The sequence below is a fragment of the Coturnix japonica genome, chromosome 7 (assembly GCF_001577835.2).
Source record: "Coturnix japonica isolate 7356 chromosome 7, Coturnix japonica 2.1, whole genome shotgun sequence".
In the NCBI taxonomy this organism is placed as follows: Eukaryota; Metazoa; Chordata; class Aves; order Galliformes; family Phasianidae; genus Coturnix; species Coturnix japonica.
The window spans coordinates 6,569,438-6,586,357 of record NC_029522.1 but is presented as its reverse complement, the minus strand read 5'-3'; the positions used below and the strand labels follow the sequence as shown (position 1 = coordinate 6,586,357).

The window sequence follows — 16,920 nt, the reverse complement described above, 5'->3', positions numbered from 1 at the left end:
TTCTCCCAAGACATGCCTAAGATCCAGTGGTTGTTCACCACCTTTCTAGAGATATTAAAATGATTCGGTGCTAATACTTGTCCACTCTCTAAGGTGGTGACCATACCAAAGCAGGGACTTTCTTACTACTAACTAAAGTTTTTTCTTGGATATCACATCCCTAAGCAGTGCTGTATATTGGTGGCAGGTGCTCTCACTTCCTTGGAAGGCAGTTTCTGGCCCCCGGGCACACCTTCTTCTTCCTGCTCTGAGCTTGGTGTGCAGGTTGGCTCATAGCAGGCCTCCTGAGTGATGGGGATAGCAGTGATGAGACTGGCTTCCCGACCCAAGCGCTTCTTCTCTTCCTCCTGCTGCAGGTTCTTCAGGATGTGCTCTGCTCGTTGATGGGAACGAGACACTGCTCTGGCTGAAAATGACTTCTGTTACGAAGAAAAGAGATGAAACATAACTTGACACTGTTAGTTATGATACACATAGTCTTTGTGTTTCACCAGGGTCCTTAATGACACTCAGCAACTCAGTTTCTAAATACAAATCAAACTTGTACTAGCTGAACAGAGATGCACCAGGAGCTATGTCTATAATAAGGCTCACCACACAAAACAGGACAGAAAACCAGAAGACAGTTTGAGTGAACTTATCCTTTGGAGAGATGGCAACTGCGCTCCAAAGATCTGAGTTACTGACTCTCATGGGGCCATAAAGTACAGTATAGTGTCTCCTTGATCAAACAGACAGAAAAATCTTAAGTCCATGTAGAATATGCTGTGCCCTACACGGACCAAGTATCGACTAGATCTTGCCTAGCTGAGGACAACAAGAAAACTTAAGAGTTTAATTTAGAATCTTTAGGCTTCAGCATTGCCCAGGCCCTTACTGAGAAGCTGCAATGCTCACTCATGACATCTTTGCTTACCGACTGGTCCTCGTTGATAGGATCTTGCACACTCCCGCTGCATTGAGGGACCCACGGAGGATCAAACATCGGTACAGAGGGCATCCCCAAGACAGGAGAAGGCAAAGTGAAGTTTATACTTGGAGGAGGGATCTAAACAAAACCACGAAATACATTTTATTACAGCACACAAACATTAACACCCGTAGTGCTAAGTGCCAATTAAAGGGCATTTCACTATGAAATAAGAACACGCTGACAGATTTCTTTATCTGGTTTTCTTGACCTCATTGTGTGTTCTCCAGTATATTCTTCCCATTTTATACAGGAGTTCTAAAACACCGGCTAACCCTATCATGTGACTGAGGTGACCAATGTTTTTCCTAAACAGATTTTGAGGCAATTTCATGTTAGCATGTCATAGCACATCTATATGACACGACAAGCCACAAATGTTAACATTGTGTTTCACATGTTCTATCTACCTTAAAGATCTGTTGAGCTCCTTCTTCCATCCTAGGCCAGACTTGATACCGAAACCTCCAGAGCGTGTGAAATTTGAGAATGGCGTTCAGCCTTTGCACTGTCTCCGGGTGATGAAATTCGGACATCAGCATGTCAGAAACAGCCTCTGGCACTTTCACAGCACATAGCAGGAACATGGCAGCTGCAGGGAGAGAACATCTGATCATCTGTTTCCCTCACTAATGTGTTTACTTGGCAGGAAAAACTGCAGCTGCACAAACCCCAATCAGAAAGAAACCCTGATTCCAAAAATGAGATCAGCAGTTCACTAAGCTTAGCAAAACTTGTGCTGCACCATGAAACTGAAGTGTCTATGACTCTGTCGTTTGGAACCTCACAGCATTATGCTTGTAAGAAGCTCTGTCAAAAATACTTTTAAAACAAAACAGCTCTGCCCTTCTTACCAATGCTCAGACACAACTGATATAAGAATAAGAAGCATTTCTTGAAGCAACAGGACTAACTCAGCTTAGCTTTCTAAAGTTTCCTGCCTGATTGCTTCCTGTGATGATTAGTAAATGCAGGTTTAACAGCACAGCCTTTCCCACAGAACAGGATCACGCGGCACAGTCGAAGACCATACCTCAATTTTCAGGGGATAGAAACAAACAAACAGAAAAGGTACTTTCTTGCGTAACTGCTATGAGATTACAATCCACCTCCAGGAAAAAAATAGTGTTGATACGTATTGAGAGACAAAGAGCAAGACAATGGAAGAAATCAGATTAGAAGTTGAGGCAGCCCACACTTGTTTCACTGGAGCATATTTAAATATAAACAGACAGAAGACCTCCAGCCCTGTGGAAGCCAATTAATTTAGGTGTATATCCAAGGGGCACAGAGCAGGAAGCAAGAGAGCAGTGTTGCTGTAGGTGGCTGGTGGGCACAAGTACTCACAGCTTTTTAGACCAGTAGCTGACCAAAGATCAATGGAGTTTACTTCTCTAGGTTAAGGAGTAATTCTTCCATAGTAGAAAAAGCACAGTTACCATCTTGTTCACCTCAACATTTAGATGGTGCCAGACATGGGAGCCGTGCTGATGGAAGGCAATCTGAACACATGCAGAAAAACAAGGCTAACCTTTGAGTGCTTAGGTACTGCCTTGCACGAGGCTTCCAGTTCTGCTACCACATCCTGCTTCAAATGTGTATAGTCCCTCCTGTTTCACCAGCAGAGAGAACTTATCTACTTTTTGGTGTTTTACCTCCATCTATATCAAGTCTTAGCAGGACTAATTTGAAGCCACGCACTCTCACTGAGAGGTTTCCAAAACACCAAATTCAGCCTGGAAAGGAGTCAGTAGATGGTGCTGTTGTACACGAACACAGTATTTCCTTTTATCCAGTTTGTGGATAGCAACATCGGGAGCATTCACGTTTGACCTTGATTGAACGTAAATCATGCCAGGGCTGAAATCACTCAATACTAAACAGCTACTACAGTCTCTCAAGTGGATTTCAATCCTCCCTTGAGGAAGAGGAAGAAGAGGAAGATGTATCTAACAGGCTGCACTGGAGGGGCAGGCAGATAGCACTCCTCAGAAAGAAGAGTCTTAGTAGAACTTTGATAAATTAAAAACAGTAGTACTACTTTACTAGAAAACAGTATGAAGCGGGAGAAAGAAGTGCAGCCTCAGGCAGCTTGCTTCTCTTCTTTATTTTACTGCTGTCTTCCTGTTTGCACATTTGGTCCAGCGCATTGGGTTTTCATAGTGAGGCTTCTGTAGCATGGGAGCTACAAGGTGGCCTCTGTGAGATGAGAGACCAGGGGTTGTACCCATGCTGGATGAAGTCATTTCTAGATGGTTCAAAGATGGGGGCTACAGCTGCTGGCCAAAGCTGAACCAGTGAGCTGTTTATACCTCTGTGCTTACGTGTTTAAGAGAGGGTAAAAAATCCTGCGTAGCAGCTGCAAGATAGATGAGTAAGAACAAGTCTGCAGACACCAAGGTCAGTGAAGAAGGAAAGGAGGAGATGCTCCAGGTACTGGAGAAGACTCCCTGCAGCCTATGGAGAAGAACATGGTGGCACATGCTGTCCTCCTGCAGCCCATGGTGTACCACATTAGAGCAGATATACACACTGCAGCTCATGGAGGACCCCACATTGCATCAGATGGATACACACTAAAGGAAACTGCAGCCCATGGGGAGCCCACACAAAAGCAGCATCCTGTGGCGAGGAGCCCATGCTGGAGAAAGTATTCTGGCAGGAACTGCAGCCCGTGGGGGAACTGAGCTGGAGCAGAGCATTCCTAAAAGAACGCAGCCTATTGTATTGACCCATTCTGGAGCAGACACTGAACTGCAGACTGGGAAGGACCCATGCTGGAATAGTTCATGAAAGACTATATGCCACAGGAGGGACCCATTGCAGAAATAAAGGAAAAGGGTGAGAAAGAAGGAGCAGCAAAAGATTTTGAACTTAGCACAGCTTCGTTTCTCTTCTCCCTGCACTGCTTGGAGAGTAGGAGAAATTAGAAAAATCATAAATTAAGTTGAGCTTGGAAGGAAGGTGAAGATAAAGAAGCTGGTTTTAGCATCTTCCTGGTACTCACTATTCTAGTGTGCTATTAATTAGCAATGAAGTAAATTAATTTTACCCAAGTTAAGTCTGTTTGCTTGTGATGGGTTAGTGATCTCTCTCTGTCCTTATTTTAACCCTCATTTTTCCCCTCTTAGTTTCTCCCCTTGTTGAGGAGTGTAAGAGAAGCTTGGTACGCACCTGAGACACTGGAAAGAACTGTGGCAGGTTAACCTTGAATCAAGGAATCATAGAAGGTTGGAAGGGACCTTAAGGATCACCAAGCTCCAACCCCCATGCCGCATGCAGGGCCACCAACCTCCACATTTAATATAAAACCAGGCTGCCCAGGGCCCGATCCAACCTGTCCTCGAACACCGCCAGGGACAGGGCATCCACAGCCTCTATGGGCAACGTCACCACTCTCCCTGTGATGAACTTCCCCTTGATATCCAAACTAAATCTTCCCTCCTTCAACTTAAAACCATTTCCCCTTGACCTGCCGTTTTCTACCCTTGTAAAAGAGTGGACATAGTCTGCTCTCTAGTCAAAACAGACACAGCTTAATGAAAGAAAAATGAAGGCCATATACCAAATACTACAGCAAACTCCAGATTGACTGCATTGCTGTATTTCCTCCACACATAGAAACCCCGTTAAACACAAATAACCAGTTTTGCTTTTCTTTGTTGGCCATCAACAGGGCCAGAATGTCTTCCTGGTCCTTCTGACCACCTCCTTTGTATGGAGCACAAAAGCACAGAAGGGTCTGTGAAAAACCAACAGCCCTCAAGAAAACCGTGATGTTATTAAGACCTTCTCAACCAGAGAGCTGTCTTGTGAGGCTTTGCAACCTGCTGTGGGTTTAGCTGTCTGGCTAGCTACACTGCTCCCTTACCTGCTGCTCCAGCCATGTGCTCATCCACACTGAGCAGGAGCTCCCATGCCGCAGGATGGATGTCCCCATACATTTCCTCAGTGAGGACAGGAGCTGCCTTGATTAGCAGTGACAAAGGTGCAGGGGAGAGGCTCATGACCTGCAAAAGTATTTAAAAATGAAAGTGTCATGACTTACAGCTGAGCTGTGCCATCTGTCTTCAGTGCACACAGTAACCTTTGTAAAAATTACCCTACTTTTGGACAGCACTTCGTCTGGCTGACAGCTTCTAGCTTTGGTCATTTCAGATAATGTTCCACAGAAGAACATTGCTTTCAACCTACACTAAACCAGCACTGCTGAAAGCTAGTTCTGAGTCTGCTGCTAGTCACTTAGGTCACAGGACATGGGTAAATAGGACAAATAGAAAGGAAAACTCTTCCAAGATGGTGCACAAATGGTGATGTAAATCCATGAAATATTGGTACACAACTAAGAAATGCTCATTGCTTCTTCAAGAACACTGAACAAGAAAAAAACAAAGGAAACTTCCTGTATGCTGACAGATTGCATCTCATTGTATTTGAGGTTTTTCTTCTATGTTTTGTGTCCCCAGTCTTGATGCATTTATCCCTATGGGAAGCTATGGATGTTGATTAACATTTAATGGAACTACATCTTTAAAGGGTACTATGCCAGGGGTTCCCCTAAGAAGCTAAATGTAGCATTACAGCAGGGCTGAACTAGTCCATACTCAAGAACAATAGTTTCGTGAATATCCACACACATTTTCTTGTTGCAGCCTGACCCAACATCTATGTAGCAAACTCAGCAAACTCCCCAACCAGTGCATGGCCTGGCCTACTCAGTACCTGGTGCCTAATGTATTTTAACATTCCAGAGTCCTTCTTTCCTTCCAAGTTGATATCAACCACTCTCTTCTTTAGAGAGGGAGTTCTGAGGCATGACTTGTCTGAGCACTGAAAAAGAAAAAATAAGAAAGTGTTCTAATTTTGATTTCCTTAAGTCTGGAAAGGGAGGTCACATAGAAGAAGAATTTCCATATGCTAGAAGCTGCCCAGTACCAGAGGGGCAGCAGCAAGCCCTTTCCCCTGCTAGCAACAGGCCTGGTATCAGTGAGATGACATCCCATTTTCTCCTCTTTTTAACACAGCGTTTCTTGATAAAAGCTTGAGGAAGGCCGTAAGCCAAATGAGGACTGTCAATGTTCCTTGTGTAATCTTCATAGGTGATACTCATGTATTTTAGGTGAACAGTATTTTAAGCACAGAAGTGGTACAAAAGGCACAGCTTTCCCCAAAATTCCCAACTGAAATGCTTGCTGTGTACAACACATATTCCTCCCTTAGCTACATTTATCTTCTGCAGAAAGCGTGCGACAATTCATTTTAAGATTTGAGCTCATGCCTGTCTGACTGTTGTCTCTAGCAGACTGCCAATGTCAATTATAAGGACAAGGCCTGTTGTTCACACTCATTGTTCACAATACCAAGGACTTTCCCAGAATGCTGTTTCCACAGATTTTCTCCTCAAGCTGGCAGCCTGCTGATTAAATAGTGATCTCTCATTTTTCAGGGGGCTTACAAGGCCCATGATTGAATTTGTGTCATACTGCTTTGCATTTGGAGATGAAACAATACACATCATTGCACGGTGTTCTTTTGCTACCTTTCATGAACACTGCCAGCTGCTCATCTTACTCCTGCCTTCTGTGGAGGAAATGACTGCCTCTCTTTCTTAATATCTAATTTATACACTGTTTCCCTACGCCAGAGGAAACATATGGGAATTATTCTTTCCAGGAAAGCAGATTCATTACCTCATTTAATCTGCCCTGTGCTTTGTTCCACAAAAATACCCTTCTAACTTAACAGGAAACAAACAATCAACCAGCTGATAAAGAAGCATTCAAAATTATTCTCATAGTTTTTTATTTCCACTTGTGCAGATGACAACCTCTTTGCCCAACTAAAATCTTGATGAGCTGCATGAACACTTTTGCTTTCACTGTTACTGCTAACTAGCAGGATGACCTAGGCCATTAAAAATATTCAGAAGAATTGTTTGTCTTTAGCTGTAAAGGCTATATTGGTATTAACCAGATATTTACTTTATTCATAGAGTAGGTCTGTGGGTATTTTGCTAAATGAACAAATATATTTCCACTGAATTTAAAGGCACAGCTCATACGCCTAAAAAGGCACAATCTTTTTTGACTGTCTTGCAGAAATGATTGTTGAAAGCATCTCACTAAAGAGACTGTAATATTAAAGACCAATGCATATAATTATTTGAAAGGAATTGAAATCTCAAACATAAAAGAACTCATGCAAGGTTTTACCAGAATTCCAAGAATGATTCTTATTAACAGACAAGAATAAACAGGAAAACAGGAATGAGACTCCAGGGGCTGATAAACTGATCTCATAAAAGAACACTACATTTAAGGTCAGGCTATAGGCATTTTAACATCCTTATCAGCAACCAAGATTCTTCCTGAACAAAACAGTTTACATTCCTTCCATAATCCTAAATGACTTTGTAACTGTTTGCAGAAGGACTATGTTTAGGAATGTGCTGTGTTCCTTTTCTCATGAAAGAAGATTGTTCGAATAAGTTATGCAATCCTTGAAGATACTTATGCCTTGCCCAGAGAACAAAACAAAACAGAAAACGTAGAGATAGATTTTCCACGTACTCACTTCTTTTTGCTTTTTGCCCCTTGCCACACTGTTCAATGTGCTGTTTTCTCGAAGGGAGTCCACTGTGTCTCCATACAAGAGTTTGATGGCACGAACAAGGCGAGCACAGGACCGGCTATGATGGAGGTAGCAGTGTGGGTGACAGTAGTCAATGTGAGTACATATGAAACTTTGCTGATTGCATAAGAGGATCATAACCTTGAAAGGAATAAAATTGGATAGTTAGAGTCATGCTGCATAACATACGCCAGCCATGGGGATGGCAAGCTGATACTCACAGCCTCGCTGGCAAGGCCAGAAGCTCAACACAGCTCTTTGAAATGGTAAGCCTATCTGTTCTGATCTCCATACCTGCAAGTAGCTTATGAACTGGCTAGGCACAGCTAAATAAACATCGGTGTTAACAAATCAGACAAAGAAAGAGAGCTGCTGTAGATGCATCTGTTTAGCTGGTGGCAAGATGATGGTTGAGGAAAACTGTACTCTCAGTTCACAGAAATGCTATTCTATCACCAGTTTGAAATGAAGACTTAGACTGGAAATCATTAACTACTCCATCACCAACCTGTCCTATCATAATAGCTCTGCAGCTGCAGTCTGACCGCTCTTTCAGGTAAGGCAGCCGCATCACTCTCCACTCTCAAATACTTCAGCTTTTCTAAAGTCAGAAGCTTAATTTAAGACCAATCTCAGCAGCACATTTGGGATTGCTGTCTATGCTTACTTGTTCTGGCATTACAATATTTTGGGGTCAATCAGGGATAACTCAAGTCACTAATGCCACATGAATGGTAAATCTGATCAGCACTACATAGACTCTACTGAGCCCTGGGTGCACTGTAACTTGTAGTTGCAGCACAATGACACACAGTAAGGACATGATATATAGGGCTGTCATAGAGGAAATGTTGGTGCATGAAGAAAATAAACCAGAACTAGTGATCCTTTTGAGTGGTTTGCACGACTGCCAAGTAAATCAGGCTTTTGTTTTGCTGCAGTCACCCACTCATGACTTCTTTCCAACAAGCAAAAAAGACCAAGTTCTCATGTGATACTGGTACTTGTATGGCATTAACTTCAACAGGTGATTTTTCATATCGTCCTTTCTCCTGAGCAGGATAATGAAACCAAGTGAGAAAAATAGCTCAAGTTCCCTTCATTTCATGCTTTGTATTTAACAGTCCATACATCCTCCAACACTGAGTATAAGCACAGTGTTTTATCTGAAGCTGCTAGGTAGAGAGAAGACTTCATCCTCTAGTAATTCATCTCTCAGTACACACCTCCATGTCTACATACTCAGCTTAGTACCGTGGAACTTCCAGTTGACATGTAACCAGTACCAGCAACAGAGAAGTGACAGAGAAGTAGGGCAGTCCAGGGACTGAGGTATTAGCTTGGAAAACATGGCATTCAGCTTCCCTGCTCTACTACACTCTTCCAAAAAAAACAGCTATCAAGAACTGCTTCTGAAATAACAGCACTGGATTAAGCCTATTCTTGTCCACATTCTGGCACTATGAGGCAGCTAAGGGCAGGCAGTGTAAAACACCTGGAGGAAAGAGAAGCAAAACAACTCACTCTTGGGCAGCTGTTTTTCTCAAAGCCAACCTAGAAGTTAAAAGGAAATCCTGAGAGGCATCAGTTCTCACAAATAATCTATGTGTGCACAGGGAGTCAATCCAGCTTCGTTGTTGAGAATGTGGACTGTACTGCACTACCAGAGTGTGTCATGAGACAACAGAAGTGTACAGTCTTAAAATACTAGTAGATTGAGCTGTCTAGACTAGCCCACATTACAGTTTGATGGATAGTCAAAACTACTCAAAACCCTGTGGGGTTAGATGTGGTGACAGAATTCACCCACTGGAATATAAGTGTTCCAGAAGTAAGGGTTTTTCCCTGCAAGGTACATTCCTAATCAAGCTGGCGATAAGACACTTTGCTAATGGATTCTTCAGCTGAAGCAGTATGGCTTCCCTGAACATCTAGCGAGAAATACTCCTTTATCCTTTACAAACTAACTACATAAAATGGACAGAGGGAGCAAGACAAAAACATTCTGCTTTTAGTCTGTTTTAGAAATGACAAACAACCAATTTCCAAGGGTTGCAGCTTATTTACACTTGAGATACTACACCAAAAAAGCAGAGACTGGAATCTGGTTATTGGCAGCGCAAAGGTTTCCTACCAACAATGCCATCCTTGAGCGTGTGGTCAGTGATCCATACTTACATGCAGCCATGACATGTTCCGATGATAGTTCTCCTCCGTGCCTGTGCTGCTCAGCACCTCTGGCTCAATGCTAGGTTCGCTTGCACTCCAAGGGCTCCCTTCTTCAAAAGAAAAATATCCAAAGGTGGTTGTTTTTATTGTTTCCTACATGCTTAAAGCCTAGGGACAGCACTTGTAAGCCAGGCAAGCCTTGTGAAAACAGACCACTGTACACTGAATATGCCACATTGAAAAACTGCATTTGGACACCCCTCCCCAATCTTGGTATCACGCTGGTTTGACAATTACAATTCAGACTTGTCTCACAGGCCATCTTTGTCAGTAGCATACACTGCTCCCTCCCCACATATTTTCTTAAAGTGCAAAGGGAGGAGGAAACTAAAAAACATCAAAAGAAAATTATTTGTGCCATTCAGATGCTATGAATGGTTGGTTTAGTGATCTGCATTGACTGGGCTCTGTGATTAAAAACATCAGTAAATATCCAACCAGGAGTGGCATCCAATTGGAAGCACCAGTGGGCCAAGTAACTGCTAAATGCCCATGGAAACTGCTAACATTACGGGGATGAAAGGGGAAAAAAATCCTGATTCTAGCACACTAGTTCTAAAGAATTCAGGCAGAGGAGAGACTTATGCGGGAACAGCACTGATCCCTATGTTTCCTGCAGCCATTTCACTACCTGTGGGTTTCCTACAACACTAACAGTTCTTGTAACAGGATGACTGGAGATGAACTCTAGTTAATCCTTTCTTTCTCCTCTTTAAGCAAACGCTCACTTTCCAAAGACTACAGAACAGGCAATGCTACTCTCCACATTTACCTAATAAAACATCCTCTGATCTACATAAAAATGACTATTAAGCTTGGGAGATTGTTTCCACTCTAAATGGATCAAAACCTCATCTTTTGGTTAACAGGTCTATCAGAGAGAGCCCCGTAAGTTCAACTGTGAAGATTTCTTCTGACAGGATGCATATTTGGTTTCCATAACATACATACACTGAAATTAATTTTTTTGAAGACTAAGGAAGGCAACTGTAAGCTGTAAAAATGTATGTATATGCCAATATGTAGAAATACAGTATGCAGCAGGCACATGTTATGTTCTATACGTAGGTACATATATATATACTACATGCCATATGGCATGCTTATGATATCATGTACTACATAAATATGAAGCACATGTCCGTACATATGTGTATATATATATATATCCTATATGTTAATATAGACAATAAAATATCATATATGCATATGACCTTATTCTTTATATCATATGATCTAGGGGTGTGTGTAGGCACATATACACATGTGCGTGTGCTCCCCTAAAGACAGCATGCATTCAGCTGGCAGACACCAGCATTCCAAGAGTTCATGCTGTAACACGGAGCTCAGAATGGACAGCCTGCACATGGAGCTGACACTGCAGCCAGGCCTTTGGCAGCAGGATCTGAACCATATTCTATCCAGGCCCTACTTCTGTCAGTCCATGAAGAGGACTCTATAGTCTTCTCCTAGCCTGTCGGGATGGGGGTCTCTTGTTGTCTCTAGCTCTGCTGCAATCACATCAAGAGTTTAGGTCCTGCCTATTCATCCCCTCCCTTTCCACCCACTCATCTAAGTTACCTATATCAGTGACAGTGTCCCTGCTGTGGGACAGCTGTAGATCCTCATTCTCAGACTCTGAGTCCTGCCGTGATAACTTGGTGCTCTTTAGGCTGCCGGCCCGGCGAATGCTGGAAAGGGAACCCCCCTTCTTCACCCGGAAACTGCGGGTTCCTTTTATCTGGAGCAAGCGGGAGCCTCCTATCCTGATCCTCCTGCTGGGAACTGTATTAAAAGAATAAAAGAGGACTTTTTTCCCCTTAATTTTTCCCCATTTTAGAAAAGAAATATATCCTGGCCCTCCCCTCCCTCCCAACCTTTTGCTGCCAGCTTATATTGCAGCATCTTTTCTTGTACTAAGAAATATGGGGCCAGAGGCTCCCTCCAAAGCCACCGCCAATGCAGCTCTGTCAGTCAGGCAGTAAAGGTTTAAGGAAATGTGATCTGCACCTCTTTTCCTGTAGACCTGGTACCTCACCTCAGGCCTTGTCTGTATTTGGAATTAGCCCTTCTTCAACCACCAGCAAGTAGAGTCAGCTGCTCTAACAAAAGCCCAAAAAGTGGACAAGGAAAAACTACGATTCACACCACTTTGAATCAATTCCTGTCAGGAAACAGAATCTGTCCAATGGATGTAAATTGCAGTTTTCTTTGCCAGCCCCTGGGGTCTTCATTAGTGCAGAATCACTTCTTGCTAGGGATAGATGGCCGAATCCCAAGCATGAACAAGGCACCTTGGAAAAACCTATTTTCTTGTGGGCCTGGGTTCTGTAAAACCCACTGAAATCTGCGGTAGAATCAACTATTCACACGTGATTGCAGAAGGGCAGTCTGCTTCGTGAGGTTAGCACACACGACTTCTTTGAAGTAAGATTTGCATAAATCCGTGTCTCTGCATGTTACTCTTCATCATTAGAATGCTTTAGAGGAAACAGGAGCACGTAGATCCTCTCCTTCAGACAAATCAGCAGCTTTCAGGCATTAACAACATCCATTAACACTCTGCGATTTTGATGAGCAAGACATGAAATGGTTCAATGTTCAAAGCACCAACTGTTTGCGCTTTCGGTCTCCTCTTAGTTCAAAGGCAGTACATGGCAGTATGTCAGTCCAAATGTTGCAACACTCAGTCATTTTACTGCAGATCTAATCATGCAGGACCATGTGTGATTGATCACCATTTTGGAGTCTTGTTGAAAATGAACAGGACACAGCTTTTTTTGACACCACGGGTAAGAAAATATTTCAAATGAATTGTATTTTGGCTTTGAGAAGTAAAACAAACATACCTTTCCTGCTGAGAATGCTCCTAATTCCTCCAGAACTCAACTGCCACTCCACTTCCAATGACTAACACCCTGGCCGACGACAGGATGGGTTCTGAGAGCTACTATTCAGTTGTCATGAATCAGCTGGGTAAATCACTGTTGAGTGACTGGAGAATCTCCCTCCAAGTGATCACGCTGAGTTTCAGAGCAAATATTACTGGCTGAACTTTGCTCAGATCTATCTCTATACAGCTTCTCAGTTCACACAAACAGCAAACTATTTAAGCTCTCGTAACCCAATTTTGTAGAATACCATGCTAGCACCTAAACAGAATACATGATACAGTAAGAGCCTGCATCTACCTAGATTTAGAGTCTAGATTTCAGACATACCTGGAGCAGATTCTAGACAGTAAACCCGAAGCTTTTGGATAAGCTGACAAGTCATGCCTGGGGTGAGCAATGAGAACAAAGTTTTTAACACTCCAGAGTAAGTGAAAGGAAGCAGATTAGTACTCATCAGATAGGTAGAGATAAAGAGACCTGCCTCTGCAGGCAAGGAAAATTTACTTAAAGTCACACAACAACATTTTCTTATCTACAAAGTGCAATCTACAAGAGATGCCTCTGCATCTTTTGTGGCCCAGGTAGATCCCCAGAAGTATATTATATGGCCAGGAAAAATAACATAATTATTGTAATTCTTAACTAAAACATTATCTTGCATTTATTTAGACTCCAGACGCTTCAAATTCATTTCTTGCTAACATATATTTAGGAGTCTGCCTTCTTACTATTATCACATTTCTCATCCCTAAAACATAGTTAAGAAGGAGCTTTAGTAAAGGAAAACTACGGGTCAGATTACAGAGAAGGGAAAATGGGGGGGAAAATCAACATCTAAAACTGCAGGAAAAATAATTTAAACACAGCTAAGAATGCAGAAAGTTAATATCATCCTTTCAAACATGAATCAATTCTACAGTATGCCTGCAGCATAGTAACACCTGGAGGCACACCCCAGTACTGTCTCTAAGGAAAATGGGACAGTTGTAGAATGACCATCAGAATTGTCCAGCAGCACCACACGCTTGTAGACATTCTCTCATTTATGGGACTGCTGCCTGAGAGGCTGAAGAGAGTCTTCACGGAATTACGTAGCTGTCTTAAAAATAAAACCCAATACATTCCCTCATCTAAATAGTTAGACATCTCATCCCACTGCGTTAGATTGTGAAATAGACCATAGGTCGGTGTGCATCTCTGGGCTGCCATTATGTCAGAGGTACAAACCACTAGGCTGAGCATAAACTTAACTCACTTGACCTTTCATAGAAAGAAGTCCCTAGCAGTGTTCACAGAAGTAACTGTCCTATGTGACACACAAATTTGGAAGCAACTATGTACCACGTGAATCTTAAACACGCTTCTAATACTTTCCACAGTAATTAAAGCAAGGTCACAGCTGAAGACAACAAAGACTTTGTCTAAAGCCCTCTGAAGTGAATAAAAGTGCCTCTGAATCACGAATACACAGTACAGAGGATAACCAGCCACAGACTTCATCCTTTTCAACTAATCATAAAACATTTATCCTTTTGAAACAATTATCAAAATCATCATTCAAACATCTGTGCCTTTATATGGCCTTTATAAGACAGGATTAAATAGTTCTTCCAGGAAATGCACTTGAGGGAAAATCACTTACAGGTGATTGACTGTCAGTTTAGTTTCTAATTGCAAATAGAAATAATGACTGTATATTGTATTGCAACACTTGTACCATCAGATAGTATGTGAGTTTTGCATGAGATGGCTTAAAAACGGAAACAATCTGCTTTTCTCAGCAAACACAGTGAGCTCGAGGTTTGCTTGTACAGTATACAGTATGTTGGTAACATTAATCTGCTAGCCATCAAAAGCCACATAGATGTGTGTTTCATGTGGTAGCAAAGAACTCAAGAGATCAAGTGACCACCCACTAATTCCATGAGATGCCATGACTTGCAAACCAGTACAGATTTTCACAGAAAGATTCCAATATTCCCTCCTGTCTCTGGTTTTCACAAAATAAATGAAAATTAATGTAATCAAAATAAGAAACAAACAAAACCACCTTTGATCTTTATTTATGAAACGTATCAAACAGTGATGCTTCTAACAGCATTGCACTGAGATACAATTTCAAATAAAACTTTCTCCTTTCTAGAAATCTCGCAATGCTTCCAATTGGTTTCAGTCACAGCAGCGCTTTATAAAATTTAAAGATCTTTGCTTCTCACATTCAATAAATTGAAACCTGAAGGCAAAAAGCATCTCAGAAATGATTCAGAGCCACGTGACTCCATGGCCTCCTGCTTTTTACACAGTCTATGCAAATGAAAACATAAAACCAAGCGCCACTTCACAAGCCTGAAGAATACACAAGCCTTGTTGCGCCAACAAACCTTTTTTCTCCTCGAAGCCAGCCTCAGATTTGAGGGTGTGGCTGCTGCTGTGCAGGGAATCCTTTGAATCTTCATTTTCATCCAGAACCCCAGCAAAGCTGATCTTTCTTTCATACCTGTGCCGGTCCATCTCAGGGTCCAGACGTAGCCTACAGCTCTCCAGATCCTGTTGGCAGCATGCAGACCACACAGATGAGCAACCAGTTTGAATCACCACCTTTTTCCACTACAATCATAGAAACTTCAGGAAAAATGGTTCAGATGGCTACTTATTTCCAGATAAAATTACATATACTCAAGAGGTCTCTTATTGGAATTTCTATACAAACTCGTACAGAAGTTCCTGGGAACTACCTGGAACGTGACAAAGTCTACTACTCTAAGAGTTGGTCTGGGGGAAAAAAGACATTCTAGACTGAGTGTGCTGAAGTGCATTAGCTGATACTAGTCCATTCCATGCCAACAGAATGCCCCAAACTACTTGCATTCAGCAATGCATCTGAATGGAAAAGCCAACAGTTGATTAGAATTAGGGAAATATTCTGACTTTGCTGAACAACAAAACCTGGGATACAATATATAGCCAAAGTAATGGTTTCTAGTGAAATTTGCATTGAAAATTTTCATGCTGATAGTTTAAAAAGTATCCAACACAAACAGTTTAGGATATGTAACAAAAAGAGATCATTAGCTTTTATCCTGAACATATCTGAACCTGAGCCACAGTAGCAATACTGACATATTCCTGGGGTATGGTGTGTTTAAACACCAAAAGGTACCCCTTGAAGGTACTTTAAGCACATTACTCACTGCTGTTTGTCAACGTGCATACATTGGAAATTGCAGCCCTCAACAAAATTGAAAGACAGAATGAAAGACTTAATTTCAGTGTAGCACACAAAAGTACCAATTTCTCCTGATTCTCATTATCCAACATATTTCTAGTTTTCAGACAGCTACTCTGCCGAGATGAATTCAAAATCCTGCTATTACCCTACTTTTGGATTAAGTCATTTCTTACACAGTAAAATATCAACAAGGAGTTTAGGAAGACTCACGCTGAATTTCTCTCCCCTTTTTATTATTGCCATTCTTTCATACCTGGCGCTGACTCACTTCTTCATAGGTCAACTACAGCCTTTGAAACCAGCCTCAAATCCTAACTACAACAAAGCTGCAACATCACCCTTTCAAGAACTACTGTCATCAACAAAATTTGATCCTAGTCATTCATTAACAAAAAGCACAATACTAGGGCTAAACCCTTTGTAACTCTCTTGGAAATCTGACTTCTCATTCTTTCTTCAAAAGATTTAGTCTGATTTCATGAGGAAATTAAGCTTAAAAAGATCACGCTGCTTATCTGTCATTCTATGTTTTTCACCTCTGAATTTGCTGGCTACTTCCAAGATAGCTTGACAGAAGACAGCAGAGAAGAAAGCCTGTACATTTTGTGAAACAACAGGTTGGAGGTAATGTTAGACTGTACTAACTGACATAAGAAAATCCACATAAGAATTAAATGCTAGAAATTATGAGGTTCTGCCATTCAGAAAATTAGCTGTCACCTTAAAAGATGCTTAACTTATTACTCATGCCAGTATTTGCCTTTGTCTCTCTTAGTCTCAGGGAAGTCTCCTTCATTCTTTGTTTCTTTCCTTTCTTTCCTCAGTTCCTTCAGTTCTATTAGCAAGACAACAGAAAAACTGCAACCATGACATAGCGCAAGCTCTAAGCTTCTGCAAATGCTCTGCAAATCTTCTTCTCCCCTTTCTCCTAACTGCCCTGTTGAGGGTCAGCTGACACTCCAAATACC

The 16,920-nt window shown here is 41.9% G+C and overlaps 1 protein-coding gene across 12 annotated transcripts in view; it reads right to left on the bottom strand.

Moving 5' to 3' along the window:
- Positions 1–16,920, bottom strand: part of UNC80 (unc-80 homolog, NALCN channel complex subunit) — a 120,496-nt gene that overhangs the window by 46,459 nt on the left and 57,117 nt on the right. For 9 of the 12 annotated variants that reach the window (XM_032446031.1, XM_032446027.1, XM_032446030.1 and 6 more), the window contains exons 26-34: positions 15,105–15,270; positions 11,411–11,614; positions 9,779–9,879; positions 7,544–7,741; positions 5,693–5,800; positions 4,842–4,980; positions 1,381–1,562; positions 917–1,048; positions 233–419 (exon numbers count right to left, since the gene is read on the bottom strand). In XM_032446031.1, coding sequence (XP_032301922.1) covers positions 233–419; positions 917–1,048; positions 1,381–1,562; positions 4,842–4,980; positions 5,693–5,800; positions 7,544–7,741; positions 9,779–9,879; positions 11,411–11,614; positions 15,105–15,270 — 1,417 coding nt within the window. The remainder of the gene's footprint in view (positions 1–232; positions 420–916; positions 1,049–1,380; positions 1,563–4,841; positions 4,981–5,692; positions 5,801–7,543; positions 7,742–9,778; positions 9,880–11,410; positions 11,615–15,104; positions 15,271–16,920) is intronic. The other 3 variants (XM_015867943.2, XM_015867944.2, XM_015867945.2) reach the window with 1 other exon arrangement.